This window comes from Rhinatrema bivittatum, chromosome 8 (assembly GCF_901001135.1).
Source record: "Rhinatrema bivittatum chromosome 8, aRhiBiv1.1, whole genome shotgun sequence".
NCBI lineage: Eukaryota > Metazoa > Chordata > Amphibia > Gymnophiona > Rhinatrematidae > Rhinatrema > Rhinatrema bivittatum.
Window position 1 is genome coordinate 2,509,914 of NC_042622.1, and position 17,395 is coordinate 2,527,308.

At 47.7% G+C, this 17,395-nt stretch overlaps 1 protein-coding gene across 1 annotated transcript in view; it reads right to left on the reverse strand.

Annotated features, from left to right (window-relative positions):
* Nucleotides 1-141: 141 nt before the first annotated feature.
* The window catches only part of MYLK2 (myosin light chain kinase 2), a gene marked incomplete in the record, with an annotated part of 96,273 nt that continues 79,019 nt past the window's right edge, over nt 142-17,395 (reverse strand). Inside the window, 3 exon segments of the mRNA XM_029611028.1 lie at nt 142-833; nt 3,928-4,060; nt 8,016-8,168. Of these exon segments, the coding sequence (XP_029466888.1) occupies nt 753-833; nt 3,928-4,060; nt 8,016-8,168 (367 nt within the window).

A 17,395-nucleotide genomic window follows, 5' to 3' on the forward strand; every position in this document is an offset into this window, starting at 1 on the left:
GCAGTCCCTGAAGACCTGGCAGGCTGAACTAAAACACATTTTCGTGGGTTGGAAGTTGGCACCAGAGACAGAAAAGAATATCCCAGACAGCAGCATAGTGTGTGGTGCAGCAGGCAGTGGTCAGAAACGAGCAGAGTGCCAGCAGTTCCTGTACCTGTACATTTATTTACAGCAGTCGTACACACAGCAGCAGCACCTGCATCGCACGCTTACACTCAGCATTACGTGCAGGAGTACAGCCAGAGAAAGAGACACATTTAAATAAACATTCTTTAAAGCACTTTTCTATCTGCAAGTGAACTGCATGTTTGCTGTATATTCCCAAGGTTTGCCTTAGTTTGCAAGAGCAGTCAGTCAGTGCACAGAAACCCGAGCCAGTCACACAACCAGCAGAGTAAGGCGGGCCCGTCCTCCCTGGAAGCTCCAGAGCCACTCTAGCAGTTTCTATGAAAAAGCTTTCACAAAGAATCTGATAAAAGGAGCCTGCCCTGCGAGCAGCTTGTCAGCTCGCCCTGCAGGTGCATAGGCTCAGATGCTCAGCTCTTGCATCCACACCAGGGCAGAACATGCAGCGGGAGACGGGAAAGCCCGCGGAAAAGTCAGAATCATCCTGTAATCACACGTTGGTGGCTCCAGTCTTTTCTTCATACTGATTAAAGCAGATTAATTGAAAGTAGCAGCAGGAAACACCTCATTACAGACAGAGGGCCGGATGTAATAAACTTCTTTTCTCACAGACATGGAAAAACTGCTTAATCTCCGAGTGTTGTAAGGGAGCCAACGCTGCTTATCTTCTTAAACCGGTTAGCAGCGGTAACAGCGATAAAGTTTTTCTGTTCAAAAAAGAAGAGAGAAAACTCAGTTGCCTAAGCATGCTTCAAAAACATCTGCTCTCACAATATATAATCCCAGCAAGAGGCAGCGAGGGAGCGGTGCAGGATTACTGGATATAATGGGAGGTCACAGCTCCTGCAGTCCCAGCCTCTCCCAGCAAGAGGCAGTGCAGGGAGCGGTGCAGGATTACTGGATATGAGGGGAGGTCACAGCTCCTGCAGTCCCAGCCTCTCCCAGCAGGAGGCAGTGTAGGGAATGGTGCAGGATTACTGGATATAATGGGAGGTCACAGCTCCTGCAGTCCCAGCCTCTCTCAGCAGGAGGCAGTGCAGGGAATGGTGCAGGATTACTGGATATAATGGGAGGTCACAGCTCCTGCAGTCCCAGCCTCTCCCAGCAGGAGGCAGTGCAGGGAATGGTGCAGGATTACTGGATATAATGGGAGGTCACAGCTCCTGCAGTCCCAGCCTCTCCCAGCAGGAGGCAGTGCAGGGAATGGTGCAGGATTACTGGATATAATGGGAGGTCACAGCTCCTGCAGTCTCAGCCTCTCCCAGCAGGAGGCAGTGCAGGGAATGGTGCAGGATTACTGGATATGAGGGGAGGTCACAGCTCCTGCAGTCCCAGCCTCTCCCAGCAGGAGGCAGTGCAGGGAATGGTGCAGGATTACTGGATATGAGGGGAGGTCACAGCTCCTGCAGTCCCAGCCTCTCCCAGCAGGAGGCAGTGCAGGGAATGGTGCAGGATTACTGGATATAATGGGAGGTCACAGCTCCTGCAGTCTCAGCCTCTCCCAGCAGGAGGCAGTGCAGGGAATGGTGCAGGATTACTGGAATATGAGGGGAGGTCACAGCTCCTGCAGTCCCAGTCTCTCCCAGCAGGAGGCAGTGCAGGGAATGGTGCAGGATTACTGGATATGAGGGGAGGTCACTACTCCTGCAGTCCCAGCCTCTCCCAGCAGGAGGCAGTGTAGGGAATGGTGCAGGATTACTTGATATGAGGGAAGGTCACAGCTCCTGCAGTCCCAGCCTCTCCCAGCAGGAGGCAGTGTAGGGAATGGTGCAGGATTACTGGATATGAGGGAAGGTCACAGCTCCTGCAGTCCCAGCCTCTCCCAGCAGGAGGCAGTGTAGGGAATGGTGCAGGATTACTGGATATGAGGGAAGGTCACAGCTCCTGCAGTCCCAGCCTCTCCCAGCAGGAGGCAGTGCAGGGAATGGTGCAGGATTACTGGATATGAGGGGAGGTCACAGCTCCTGCAGTCCCAGCCTCTCCCAGCAGGAGGCAGTGCAGGGAATGGTGCAGGATTACTGGATATGAGGGAGGTCACAGCTCCTGCAGTCCCAGCCTCTCCCAGCAGGAGGCAGTGCAGGGAATGGTGCAGGATTACTGGATATGAGGGAGGTCACATGTCCTGCAGTCCCAGCCTCTCCCAGCAGGAGGCAGTGCAGGGAATGGTGCAGGATTACTGGATATGAGGGGAGGTCACAGCTCCTGCAGTCCCAGCCTCTCCCAGCAGGAGGCAGTGCAGGGAATGGTGCAGGATTACTGGATATAATGGGAGGTCACTGCTCCTGCAGTCCCAGCCTCTCCCAGCAGGAGGCAGTGTAGGGAATGGTGCAAGGATTACTGGATATAATGGGAGGTCACAGCTGCTGCAGTCCCAGCCTCTCCCAGCAGGAGGCAGTGTAGGGAATGGTGCAGGATTACTGGATATGAGGGAGGTCACAGCTCCTGCAGTCCCAGCCTCTCCCAGCAGGAGGCAGTGTAGGGAATGGTGCAGGATTACTGGATATGAGGGGAGCTCACAGCTCCTGCAGTCCCAGCCTCTCCCAGCAGGAGGCACTGTAGGGAATGGTGCAGGATTACTGGATATGAGGGGAGCTCACAGCTCCTGCAGTCCTAGCCTCTCCCAGCAGGAGGCACTGTAGGGAATGGTGCAGGATTACTGGATATGAGGGGAGCTCACAGCTCCTGCAGTCCCAGCCTCTCCCAGCAGGAGGCAGTGCAGGGAATGGTGCAGGATTACTGGATATGAGGGAGGTCACAGCTCCTGCAGTCCCAGCCTCTCCCAGCAGGAGGCAGTGTAGGGAATGGTGCAGGATTACTGGATATAATGGGAGGTCACAGCTCCTGCAGTCCCAGCCTCTCCCAGCAGGAGGCAGTGCAGGGAATGGTGCAGGATTACTGGATATAATGGGAGGTCACAGCTCCTGCAGTCCCAGCCTCTCCCAGCAGGAGGCAGTGCAGGGAATGGTGCAGGATTACTGGATATAATGGGAGGTCACAGCTCCTGCAGTCCCAGCCTCTCCCAGCAGGAGGCAGTGTAGGGAATGGTGCAGGATTACTAGATATAATGGGAGGTCACAGCTCCTGCAGTCCCAGCCTCTCCCAGCAGGAGGCAGTGCAGGGAATGGTGCAGGATTACTGGATATAATGGGAGGTCACAGCTCCTGTAGTCCCAGCCTCTCCCAGCAGGAGGCAGTGCAGGGAATGGTGCAGGATTACTGGATATGAGGGGATTTCACAGCTCCTGCAGTCCCAGTCTCTCCCAGCAGGAGGCAGTGCAGGGAATGGTGCAGGATTACTGGATATGAGGGGAGGTCACAGCTCCTGCAGTCCCAGCCTCTCCCAGCAGGAGGCAGTGCAGGGAATGGTGCAGGATTACTGGATATGATGGGAGGTCACAGCTCCTGCAGTCCCAGCCTCTCCCAGCAGGAGGCAGTGCAGGGAATGGTGCAGGATTACTGGATATAATGGGAGGTCACAGCTCCTGCAGTCCCAGCCTCTCCCAGCAGGAGGCAGTGCAGGGAATGGTGCAGGATTACTGGATATAATGGGAGGTTTCAGTTCCTGCAGTCCCAGCCTCTCCCAGCAGGAGTTTCTGTAGGAAATGGAGCTGGATTTTGGGCTGCTTAAATCTCTGCCAGTCTCAGCCTCTTCTAGAAGGAGAGCTGTGGGGGATGTGTCTGATGGGAAAGAAGAGTTGCTGGGGCTGGGATACCTCGTGTGATGTCAAGCCGAGTGTGTGATTAAGTTATGCTGCGTATTCCAGATCACAGGGCTAGTTGTGTAAGGAAGTAGAGCCCTCACCTTCCAGCGCCTGCGTGTCATGTACTTCCTCAGCTCAATCTGCGACTTCAGGAGCCGGTTACATTGCTTGGCTTTCTCTGCAAAGTTGTTGAGCCACGGGTGACGCAGACATTGTGCTGCACTCATGCGTCCGCTGTCATAGCAAGGCATAAAGGAAAAGGTATTTATTTTAATTTTAAAATTCTTATATACCACCTATAGTGGAGCATCCATTCTATGCAGTTCTATATATATATATATATCAGTAAAATCACAGAGCTCATGTAACACACTCTTCTGGAGAGAGAAATCCCCCACAGGCCCCTGGTGATTATTCTTCTGGAGACTTGTAGCTCTATCCTGCTGTCGTGAGAAGCGTAAGCCTCATCTCTCTGACTGAAATAACCAGCTCAGCTCAGACATGGCATGAAATGCCCTCAACAACCTCTGGAAGGTGGCAAAGTCTGGCCACTCCCAGGGAGCAGAAACCAGGCCTCAGAATCCAATCCAGCTCCTCCTCATGACAGTGAATAACAGCAGGACAGCCCAGACTACCTGTGATCACCCAACAGGAGCCCTCCTGGAGATTATTACACAAGAGGCCCCTCCCCCATGCACTCCTTGTGATTATTACACAAGAGACCCTTCCCCATGGACTCCTGGAGATTATTACACAAGAGACCCTTCCCCTATGCACTCCTGGTGATTATTACACAAGAGACCCTTCCCCATGGACTCCTGGAGATTAATACACAAGAGACCCTTCCCCCATGGACTCCTGGAGATTATTACACAAGAGACCCTTCCCCATGGACTCCTGGAGATTATTACACAAGAGACCCTTCCCCCATGGACTCCTGGAGATTATTACACAAGAGACCCTTCCCCCATGCACTCCTGGTGATTATTACACAAGAGACCCTTCCCCCATGGACTCCTGGTGATTATTACACAAGAGGCCCTTCCCCCATGCACTCCTGGTGATTATTACACAAGAGGCCCTTTCCCCATGGACTCCTGGTGATTATTACACAAGAGACCCTTCCCCCATGCACTCCTGGAGATTATTACACAAGAGACCCTTCCCCCATGCACTCCTGGTGATTATTACACAAGAAACCCTTCCCCCATGCACTCCTGGTGATTATTACACAAGAGGCCGTTCCCCCATGGACTCCTGGTGATTATTACACAAGAGGCCCTTCCCCCATGGACTCCTGGTGATTATTACACAAGAGGCCCTTCCCCCATGGACTCCTGGTGATTATTACACAAGAGACCCTTCCCCCATGGACTCCTGGTGATTATTACACAAGAGACCCTTCCCCCATGGATTCCTGGTGATTATTACACGAGGCCCTTCCCCCATGGACTCCTGGTGATTATTACACAAGAGGCACTTCCCCCATGGACTCCTGGTGATTATTACACAAGAGGCCCTTCCCCCATGCACTCCTGGTGATTATTACACAAGAGGCCCCTCCCCCATAGATTCCTGGTGATTATTACACAAGAGACCCTTCCCCATGGACTCCTGGTGATTATTACACAAGAGGCCCTTCCCCCATGCACTCCTGGTGGTTATTACACAAGAGGCCTCTCCCCCATAGATTCCTGGTGATTATTAGATAATAAGGGGCATTCCCAGGATTCTCAGTGATAATGAGACAGGAGGCCCCTCCCCCATAGATTCCCGGTGATTATTAGATAAGAGGCATTCCCAGGATTCTCAGCGATAATGAGACAGGAGGCCCCTCCCCCATAGATTCCCGGTGATTATTAGATAATAAGAGACATTCCCAGGATTCTCAGTGATAATGAGACAGGAGGCCCCTCCCCCATAGATTCCCGGTGATTATTAGATAATAAGAGGCATTCCCAGGATTCTCAGTGATAATGAGATGGGAGGCCCCTCCCCCATAGATTCCCGGTGATTATTAGATAATAAGGGGCATTCCCAGGATTCTCAGTGATAATGAGACGGGAGGCCCCTCCCCCATAGATTCCCGGTGATTATTAGATAATAAGAGGCATTCCCAGGATTCTCAGTGATAATGAGACGGGAGGCCCCTCCCCCATAGATTCCCGGTGATTATTAGATAATAAGGGGCATTCCCAGGATTCTCAGCGATAATGAGACGGGAGGACCCTCCCCCATAGATTCCCGGTGATTATTAAATAATAAGGGGCATTCCCAGGATTCTCAGCGATAATGAGACAGGAGGCCCCTCCCCCATAGATTCCTGGTGATTATTAGATAATAAGAGGCATTCCCAGGATTCTCAGTGATAATGAGACTGGAGGCCCCTCCCCCATAGATTCCCGGTGATTATTAGATAATAAGAGGCATTCCCAGGATTCTCAGTGATAATGAGACAGGGGGTTCCTCCCCCATAGATTCCCGGTGATTATTAGATAATAAGAGACATTCCCAGGATTCTCAGTGATAATGAGACAGGAGGCCCCTCCCCCATAGATTCCCGGTGATTATTAGATAATAAGAGACATTCCCAGGATTCTCAGTGATAATGAGACAGGAGGCCCCTCCCCCATAGATTCCCGGTGATTATTAGATAATAAGAGGCATTCCCAGGATTCTCAGTGATAATGAGACAGGGAGGTCCCTCCCCCATAGATTCCTGGTGATTATTAGATAATAAGAGGCATTCCCAGGATTCTCAGTGATAATGAGACAGGAGACCCCTCCCCCATAGATTCCCGGTGATTATTAGATAATAAGAGGCATTCCCAGGATTCTCAGTGATAATGAGACAGGAGACCCCTCCCCCATAGATTCCCGGTGATTATTAGATAATAAGAGGCATTCCCAGGATTCTCAGTGATAATGAGACAGGAGGCCCCTCCCCCATAGATTCCCGGTGATTATTAGATAATAAGAGGCATTCCCAGGATTCTCAGTGATAATGAGACGGGAGGCCCCTCCCCCATAGATTCCTGGTGATTATTAGATAATAAGAGGCATTCCCAGGATTCTCAGTGATAATGAGACAGGGGGTTCCTCCCCCATAGATTCCTGGTGATTATTAGATAATAAGAGGCATTCCCAGGATTCTCAGTGATAATGAGACAGGAGGCCCCTCCCCCATAGATTCCCGGTGATTATTAGATAATAAGAGGCATTCCCAGGATTCTCAGTGATAATGAGACAGGAGGCCCCTCCCCCATAGATTCCTGGTGATTATTAGATAATAAGAGGCATTCCCAGGATTCTCAGTGATAATGAGATGGGAGGCCCCTCCCCCATAGATTCCCGGTGATTATTAGATAATAAGAGGCATTCCCAGGATTCTCAGTGATAATGAGACAGGGGGTTCCTCCCCCATAGATTCCTGGTGATTATTAGATAATAAGAGGCATTCCCAGGATTCTCAGTGATAATGAGACAGGAGGCCCCTCCCCCATAGATTCCTGGTGATTATTAGATAATAAGAGGCATTCCCAGGATTCTCAGTGATAATGAGACAGGAGACCCCTCCCCCATAGATTCCCGGTGATTATTAGATAATAAGAGGCATTCCCAGGATTCTCAGTGATAATGAGACAGGAGGCCCCTCCCCCATAGATTCCCGGTGATTATTAGATAATAAGAGGCATTCCCAGGATTCTCAGTGATAATGAGACGGGAGGCCCCTCCCCCATAGATTCCTGGTGATTATTAGATAATAAGAGGCATTCCCAGGATTCTCAGTGATAATGAGACGGGAGGCCCCTCCCCCATAGATTCCTGGTGATTATTAGATAATAAGAGGCATTCCCAGGATTCTCAGTGATAATGAGACGGGAGGCCCCTCCCCCATAGATTCCTGGTGATTATTAGATAATAAGAGGCATTCCCAGGATTCTCAGTGATAATGAGACAGGAGGCCCCTCCCCCATAGATTCCTGGTGATTATTAGATAATAAGAGGCATTCCCTGGACTCCGTGATCATGTGACAGGAGACCCCTCCCCCATAGATTCCCGGTGATTATTAGATAATAAGAGGCATTCCCTGGACTCCGTGATCATGTGACAGGGGCTCCTCGCTCACGGATCTCTCCTGATTATTTGACATCCTCCCCGCCTGTGATGTCAGGATGTGCATGGTACCTTTTCTCTTTGATCAGTAGACTGGAGATAAAGTCTTTGCCTTCTTCTGAGACCGTTTCGAAGGGTTCCTCATCAAAGTCTGTTTGAGCAGATAGCACATTATTCAGCGTCTCTGTGTCATTATCCCCCAGGAATGGAGACAGCCCACTCAAGCTGGAAAGAGAGAGAGAGATTGAATATTGGGGGGGGACGAGGAAGGGTAGAATGGGGACAGCTCATGTTATAACTTTTGCTTTAATAACCCTCACCTATATTCAATGGCCCATTCACGTCTACACAAGCTGCAATCATTGCTCAGGCCTGCTCGGCTCTGTCTAGGGAGGCAACACCACCCTTCTGCCACCCTGAGCCAGAGCAACGCCATCCCATGTACAAATCTAGATTTTTAGGGCCTGGTATTGAAAATCTACCTGGCTGACTAAGTTTGCCAGATAAACTCAGTGCACAATAAAGCTCTGGAATTTGTTGCCAGAGGATGTGGTTGGTGCAGTTAGTGTAGCTGGGTTTAAAAAAGGTTTGGATAAGTTCTTGGAGGAGAAGTCCATTAATGGCTATTAATCAAGTTTACTTAGGGAATAGCCACTGCTATTAATTGCATCAGTAGCATGGGATCTTCTTAGTGTTTGGATAATTGCCAGGTTCTTGTGGCCTGGATTGGCCTCTGTTGGAAACAGGATGCTGAGCTTGTTGGACCCTTGGTCTGACCCAGTATGGCAAGTTCTTATGTTCTTAGCTTTGCCACGATATTCAGTATTGCGATTGCACCAGTGAATAGAGTCAGCTTTCTTAAAGTGAGCAGGATAAGTATATTCAGCTAGCTTTAGGATAACCAAATAGCTGTCTTAACCAAGCCAAATGGCTCTGAATATTGGTGTTTATTTGTCCAAGTTAATCAGAGAAGTGGATCTGCCTGGTAATGCTCCCCTCCACCTGTTACTTTTATCCTGATATAATGTTAGCTGATTAAGTGATAGTCGCTGACCACAGCCAGATAATCAAATGGCATCTTTCAGCCATCTAAGCCTGAACTTAGCCAGTTAAATGGCGCTGAATATTGGGCTCATTTTATTTATTGCTTCTAAGTCATCATGATCGGTTAATGTGTCCTTTTTGTAAGAAATAGTATTTGGTTCTAAGGTTACATTGTTATGGTTTTACTTTTATTTTATTCTTTGTACATTGTTTTATTGTTTTATTGTATCGCCCACCTGAGTTCTTTGTAAACCGGCATGATGTGCTGCACGAATGTCGGTAAATAAAAGTTAATAAATAAATAAATAAGTCACCCTTCCGCATCGTGCTGCTTAACGAGATGTACAACATTGTATTGAATCACAAAACAATGCACCTTGAAAACTGTGTACAATTCTGGTCGCTGCATCTCAAAAAATATATAGTTGTGATGGAGAAGGTACAGAGAAGGGCAACCAATGGAGCGATACAGACGCATTATGACATTTTCCATTTTATTAACCATTCCCTTCCTAATAATTCTTAACATTCTATTTGCTTTTTTGACTGCTGCAGCACACTGAGCCGACAATTTTAAAGTATTATCCACTATGATGCCTAGATCTTTTTCCTGGGTGGTAGCTCCTAATATATTTATTTATTTATTTATTTAAATTCTTTTAATATACCGATGCTCAAGACCAAGTCTTATCGTACCGGTTTACATTGGAACTGGGGGAAACCAATTAACTGTCGAACATAGGAATATCAGGAACTGCCCTATCATGGTTCAACTCATTCCTCAGCAACAGAGGATATAAGGTAAAGATCCACAACAAGGAATCTTCCCGACATTCCTCATCTTTAGGAGTTCCTCAGGGCTCCTCCCTCTCACCCACACTCTTTAATATTTACCTCCTTCCGCTATGTCAACTACTAACCCGCCTGAAACTAATCCACTTCCTATACGCGGACGACGTGCAGATCCTGATCCCTATCAATGAAACCATTGCCAAAACTCTTGAATTCTGGGAACTCTGTCTTAAAGAAATCAATCTCCTCTTATCGAATTTAAACTTGATATTAAATTCGGCTAAGACGGAACTTCTGATCATCTCACCTGACAATAGTAACCCACTTCTGAGTCTTCCAACCAACCCACCTACCACCCAAACAAGGGACTTAGGAATAATTATCGACAACCATCTCAACTTAAAATCGTTCATCAAACAAACTACTAAAGATGGACTTAAAGATGGACTTAAAATCGTTCATCAAACAAACTACTAAAGATGGATTCTACAAACTCCAAGTACTTAAAAGAATCAAACCGCTCCTGCACGTTAGAGACTTCAGAACGGTACTTCAAGCAGTTATCTTTTCTAAGATAGACTACTGCAACTCTATCTTACTTGGTCTTCCTTCCGCTTCCATCAAACCCCTTCAGATGCTCCAGAACACAGCTGCGAGAATTCTGACCAACACCAGGAGAAGAGATCACATCTCACCCATTCTCAAGAACCTGCACTGGTTGCCTATACACTTCAGAATCATCCACAAATCCATCACTATTATCCACAAGGCCATACATCACCAAACAACGCTCGATTTACAAATTCCTCTCAGACAACACACTTCCACCAGGCCCATCAGAGAAGCCTACAAAGGATCACTCCATGTCCCCCAAACCAAAACCACTCACTACCTAACTTTCAGAGACCGAGCCTTTTCCACAGCCGGCCCTTCATTATGGAACTCTATCCCTCCGGAGCTGAGACAAGAACCATGCCTACCGACTTTTAGAAAAAGGCTTAAGACTTGGCTATTTAAACAAGCCTTCCCAGACCCGATCTAAATGATAGTAATTTTACAAGAGACAGCAAACTATACAATAGATTTCATATCATAATGTAAATAATGTAAATATTTTAATCCCTTCCGTTCGTCTCTCTTATTCTAATTTCTCTTCCCAGTTTTAAGACCCTGTTGTAATGTAACTTTTGTTCTCCTTGCACTTGTTTTTCGTTTCTTGTTCTCACCCCTTGTTTTATGTAAACCGGCATGATGTGGTTTCTAATCATGAATGCCGGTATAGAAAAACGCTAAATAAATAAATAAATAAAATAACAACTATATAGAAGGTAAAGTTACATTAAACAGGGAGCAAAAACATGGGAGTTGGAAGACAGGAAAGATTTTAAACGAATGCAACTGGAGAGTATTAAAATAGTCAAAGAAAAACAATAGAGAAGCGAGACATATAAAGGTTGCTGAGATTGGCTGGAGATATATCATAGGCAATTATTAACATAATATTTCTTGATGAAGGAGGGAACATGGGGAGGTAAGCCGGGGGGGGGGGGGGGGGTGTGGTGGCAGGGCAGGGACCGAAGCGAGGACGGAGGGAGGAGAAAGGGAAAGGGTAGGAAGCTGAGAGTCAATGTTGGTTGGTGGAGGCTCCTTCAATGGTAAGCTTGTGCCAACAGCCAGGTTTTCAGTTTTTTTCTGAAGGTGAGATGGCATTGTTCCTGGCGTATATCTGGGGGAAGCGAATTCCAATGGAGCGGACCCGCTGTCGAAAGTGCTCGCTTATGAATGGAGTTGTGGACCGAGGATTTGTTAGGGGGGGCCTGGAGAGAACCTTTGTAGGCGTATCTGATCGGCCTTGCTGAAGTATGTAGTTCAAGAGGGATGGCGAATTGGAGTGTGGTTTGCTGGTAGACAGATTTGTGGATGATGGTGAGAGTCTTGAAGAGTATTATATATTGGATGGGTAGCCAGTGTAGGATTTTTAGGATTGGTGTGATGTGGTCCTTACGACGTGTGTTTGTAATGATCCTGGCCGCTGCGTTTTGCAGCATCTGTAGTGGTTTAGTAGAAGAGGCGGGGAGACCAAGTAGTAGAGCGTTGCAATAGTCGATCTTTGAAAACAGTATGGCTTGAAGAACTGAACGGAAATCCTGGAAGTGTAAAAGTGGTCTTAGCTGCTTCAAGACCTGTAGCTTAAAGAAGCATTCTTTAGTTGTGGTGTTAATGAACTTTTTGAAATTCAGTCTGGAGTCAAGTGTGGCCCCAAGGTCTCTAACCTGGCTTGCTAGTGGAGTAGTTACGTTGTTGGCGATGGGGTTGTTGTCGCTGGGGGAGATAACCAGGAGTTCTGTTTTGGACGTATTAAGGACCAGGTTGAGACTCGAGAGAAGGAGGTTGATGGCGTGTAAACAGCTGTTCAAAAAATTTGGAGTAGAGGAGATGGGGTCCGAGATGGGGATTAGGATCTGCACATCGTCCGCATATATAAAATGGGTGAGGTTGAGGCTATTGAGTAGCTGGCATAAAGGGAGTAGATGGATATTAAACAGGGTGGGGGATAGTGAAGAACCCTGTGGTACTCCTTGTTTAGAAGGTATGTAGTGCCTGTTGTTCAAAAAGGATTTGAACCAGAGCAGTGCAGAGCCAGAGATGCCTATTTCCATTAGACGGTTGATGAGGATAGAATGGTTTACCGTGTCGAATGCCGCTGAAATATCGAGAAGGGCTAGAAGGTAGGATTGTCCCTTGTCAAGGCCCATCAGGATGTTGTCCGTTAAAGAAAGAAGGAGGGATTCTGTGTTTAGGCGTTTCCTGAATCCGAATTGAGAAGGGTAGAGAATGTTGTGAGAGTCAAGGTAGTCTGAGTCGGGTGTTGACCAGCCTTTCCATTAGCTTGGCTATAAAAGGTAAGTTTACAATGGGGCAGAAATTTACAGGGTTGGCTGGGTCCAGGTTGGGTTTTTTTAGTAAGGGTTTCAGGGAAGCAATTTTTAAAGAGTCAGGGACAGCTCCTTGATTGAAGGAGCAATTTATGTCAGCCAGAGGTTTAGCAATGGTGTTAGGAATGGTGAGAAGGAGTTTGGTCGGTATTTGGTCCAATGGGTGTGAAGGTTTCATTTTCTTGATTATCGATTCGATTTCCAGGGATGATGTGGGTTCAAGAGATTCTAGCGTCTGTTTGTGGGTAGTTGGTGAGGGATTTTGGCTCTGTGGAGGCGAGGGATTTGATGAAGTGTTAGATGTTGCCAGAGGGGCGAGTAGATTTTTGATTTTGTTGTCAAAGAAGATTGCCAACTCTGTAGATTTGTTTTGGGCTTCTTCTTCTGGGAAGGTAGGGGGAACAGGGGTGGTAAGGGCTGCAACATATGAGAAAAGAGTTTTTGGGTCGTATAGGAAGCCGTGTATTTTTTTGGCGTAGAAATCTCGTTTAGAGCGGATAATGGAGGTCCTATAGTAGTTCATTGTGGTTTTGTAAGAAGTCAGGGAGGTAGGGGAGGGATCCTTCCACCAGCATTGTTCTTTGTGTTGTAGGTCTTGTTTGAGTTTTCTTAATTCAGTTGAGAACCAGGGTTTTCTGTTCGTGCGGGTGGGGTTGATAACTTTTGAAGACATGGGGCAGATTATGTTTGCTACTGAGTGCGTGATAGTTTGCCAGGAGTTAATAGCGGTATCAGCATCAGAGAGATCCAGGTTCGTTAGGTCCTTGGCAAGGCTGTTGCTGAGAGTGTCCATGGAACATGGTTTCCTGAACTGGATAGAGGATTTGGTAACAATGGGAGTCTGTTTTTGTTTTATAGATAATTCTGTAACTATCAGCGAGTGATCTGACCATGGGATGGGGGTGCAAGAAGGTGGGGAGAAGGGTGAAATGGTTTCATTCGTGAATATCAGGTCAAGCGTGTGGCCTGCCTTATGTGTGGGGCTGTTTATAATTTGTTTGAATCCCATAGCCTGGAGGGAGGAGAGAAGGGCTTCGCAATTGGATGATGGAGAGGGGGAGTCAACATGGATGTTGAAATCTCCTAAAATGATAGCCGGTGTGTTGGTGTTGATGTGTTTGGCTATGATTTCGATGAGAGGAGAGGGGTCAGCTTCTAGGATCCCCGGGGGGGGGGGGGGGGCGCGTATATAAGGCAGATTTGAAGCTGGGTGGATTTGAATAGTCCAATTTCTAGTTTGGTCATCGATTTGAAGGCTTGCTGGGATAGTCTCAGTTCTTTTTTTGGGATTAACATTATTCCACCCCCTCTTTTTTTAGGTCTGGGGATAGAGAAGATGTCATATTGTTGTATTGGTAATTGGTTAATTAGGGGAGTATCTGTGTTTTTCAGCCATGTTTCAGTAATGGCACAGATGTCCGGTTGGGTGTCCAGTAGGTGGTCGTTGAGCATGTGGGGTTTTTTTTGAAAGCGACTGCGAGTTGAGAAGGGTTAAGGTGATTAAAGACAAACCTAGGAATTGGGTTAGAGGGGAGATCATGATAGGAATCAGGGATCTCGTTGAGCGTAAATTGAGCATGGGTTGATAAGCTCTGTTAGGGAGTGAGCGAGGGATAATCGCTATGGGGAAGGTTTGTAGCATGTTGTCTTTTTGGAAGAAAATGGATGAGGGTCAGGATTGTGGAGGGGAGTATAGCTGCTAGAAGAGATGAGTGATGTGAGGTTGCAGAGTGCAGGAGACGTTGGGTGCTGGAGTGATTGCTGGCGGAGATGATCGTTGGAGGAGTCGAGTGCTTGATGGTCGCTGTAGGGGACAGGGGTGCTCGGAGGTTGCTGGTGGAGGGGATTGGTCGTTTGTTGCTGTAAAGGGTGAATGCTGGCTGGTTGAAATGTGTAGATGAGGGTTGGATGGTTGAAGAGGTATAGATGAGAATTAGATGAGTGCTGGCTGGTTGAATGCTGGCTAGTTGAATGGTTAATGGTTGAATGCTTGGTAGAATGCTGTCAGGTTGGTTGAGTGCTGGCTGTAAAAAGTGGATGCTTGCTGGTTGAATGGTTGAATGTTGGCTGGTAGAATTGGTGTAGAAGGGAGTGGGATGAATACTTTTGTAGGAGAATGTTACGAGGGACTAGAAGGAAGTAAAGGAATGTGGATTGCCTGAGCTACTCCGTAATAATAGTGGAGTAAAGTCCAGTATAGGAATTCAAATCTTGAGGCTCGTGAGGGTAACTCTAAAAGGGACGGCTCCTCGGAATGCTTTTCCTACTGGGGTGCAGGTTAAAGAATTGACGACATAAGGAGCTATCAAAAGGTGTTGAGCCCCTGGGGGGGGGGGGGACGGTCAAACTCACAGTGGGTGTCCTCCCCTTACTTGAGTCGATTCTCTCCTACCTTGTTCTCCAGCTGCTGGGATGACTGGAGGTGTGTGTGTAGCTGATATCCAGGGAGGGTGAGAGGGTGCAAACCTCGTTCTGGTGGGAGCCATGGAAGAGAATAAGATTTAGGAGGAATTTGAGAATATACTCAGGGGGTTCGGTGGACCCCTTCGGGGCTGCACAAAGGGGCAGGCCCCTTTGTCGCGCGGCGCCTGTGAGCAGGTTGGCGCTTTAAATCCTGTGTAGTCGCGCTAGAGTGATGTCACCGGCGCGACTTAGTTGAGCTGAGGCGGCATCAGTCGGCAGGAAGAGGGCCAGCCCTGGTTGACTCCTCCCCGGTTAACTCGATCATCAGGAGGAGAGCTGGATCGTGTCGGCGTGGTGCGGAGGGAAGAGGAAGGCAGTGAAGAAGAAGATCCCCAAGTGGCCGGTGCGGGGGCCCACGGAGGGAGGGCGAGAGTTAAGGGCCTTACCCCGATGGGCTCAAGCGCCGGCTGCGTGGGCCTCTCTCCCAGCTCCTACGGTGACTCCGTTGTTTTCTCCTTCAGGGACGAGCAGTCCGTTTGAATATGGAACCTAACATTGTGTAACTGCAGCAAGGGTTATTTTTCCCTATATGCAACACCTTGCACTTGTCCACATTAAATTTCATCTGCCATTTGGATGCCCAATCTTCCAGTCTTGCAAGGTCCTCCTGTAATGTATCACAATCCGCTTGTGATTTAACTACTCTGAATAATTTTGTATCATCTGCAAATTTGATAACCTCACTCGTCTTATTCCTTTCCAGATCATTTATAAATATATTGAAAAGCACCGGTCCAAGTACAGATCCCTGAGGCACTCCACTGTTTACCCTTTTCCACTGAGAAAATTGTCCATTTAATCCTACTCTCTGTTTCCTGTCTTTTAACCAGTTTGTAATCCACGAAAGGACATCGCTCACCTCTGTAATGTAATTTACACGCATTGCATCTTTTTTTCTAAGCAATCTTAGAGGCTAAGTTTATTTTTACATCATGCACACAGTGTGTTACAATATAGTTAATAAAACAAATACTATCGATAAGTAAATATATCAAACCCTGGGTTAGAGATGTGAATCAGAACCGGAATCGGTTTGGTTCCAGTTCAGATTCAAATCTTGTAATTTTTATCGTCCGGCCCGATTGGTTTTTTGTTTATCGGCTGCGCTCGATCCGATAAACAAAAAACCCACCCCGACCCTTTAAAACTGATCCCTTAGCCTCCCCCACCCTCCCGACCCCCCCATTTTTAAAGATGGCACCGGCCATCCAGTGCTCCTACCATGTGACGGGGCTGGCCAATGGCACGGATACCCTGCTACATGGTAAGGGCAAAGGGCATCGGCGCCAGTTTTATTAGTGGCAGCCGACGGCCCGAGAGCGGGCAATGGGTCCCGGGGCTTCCACTGGACCACCAGGTGATTTTAAAACATTTTTTGGGGGGGGGGGGGTTTGGGAGGGTGGGGGAAGGTAAGGGATTAGTTTTAAAGGGTCGGGGTGGGTTTAGGGGTTGTTTTGGTGTGCCGGTTTTCCCGCCCCTCCCCCCAAATAACTCCCGTTAGTGGACACAAACCCGATTAACGATTTTTTCACGATAAATCGGGGGAATTTCTATTGTATCGCACTCTTTAACAATTTTTGACGATTTAAAAAATATCGGACGATATTTTAAATAGTCAAAAAACGATTCACATCCCTACCCTGGGTAGCCCTGTAAACGGACTGTAACAGTGATCTAGTCTAGAGATTAGCAATGTTTGGGTGAGCAAGTCAGCTGACTCTGCACAGTTTGAGCTAATTTACCAGAAATTGCATGAAAAAATCTGAGCCTGCAGGGAGAAGTTAGAATTCCGGTGGCCCCTTAAGTTTCTAACATCCCAGCAGAAAGAGGAGACCCTACAACATACACTAAGTCTTGCTGCGCTTCTCTCAGACGTGTTACGATTCACAATCCCTTTCCCCCACAGTCAGGCCCATACAGAACGCTGCACTCGCCTAAGCGCACCATTTAGCCCCGTTTGGCCCCGCATTTTTGATGCGCTATTATTACCCCTTATACTGCAAGGGGTAATAGCACGTGGAAAACACGTGGCCAAACTCCCCGAAACTAATAGCACTCATCACATGCAAATGCATGTTGTTGAGTCTATTAGTTAATCACCCAAAATATAGAAAGTAATGGCAGGAGTTAATTTCAGATGGCACCGGGCAAGCAGTTTTTTCTACTTTTATGTACACCCTCCACAACAAACAACACAACTTAACTTTAATATCACAA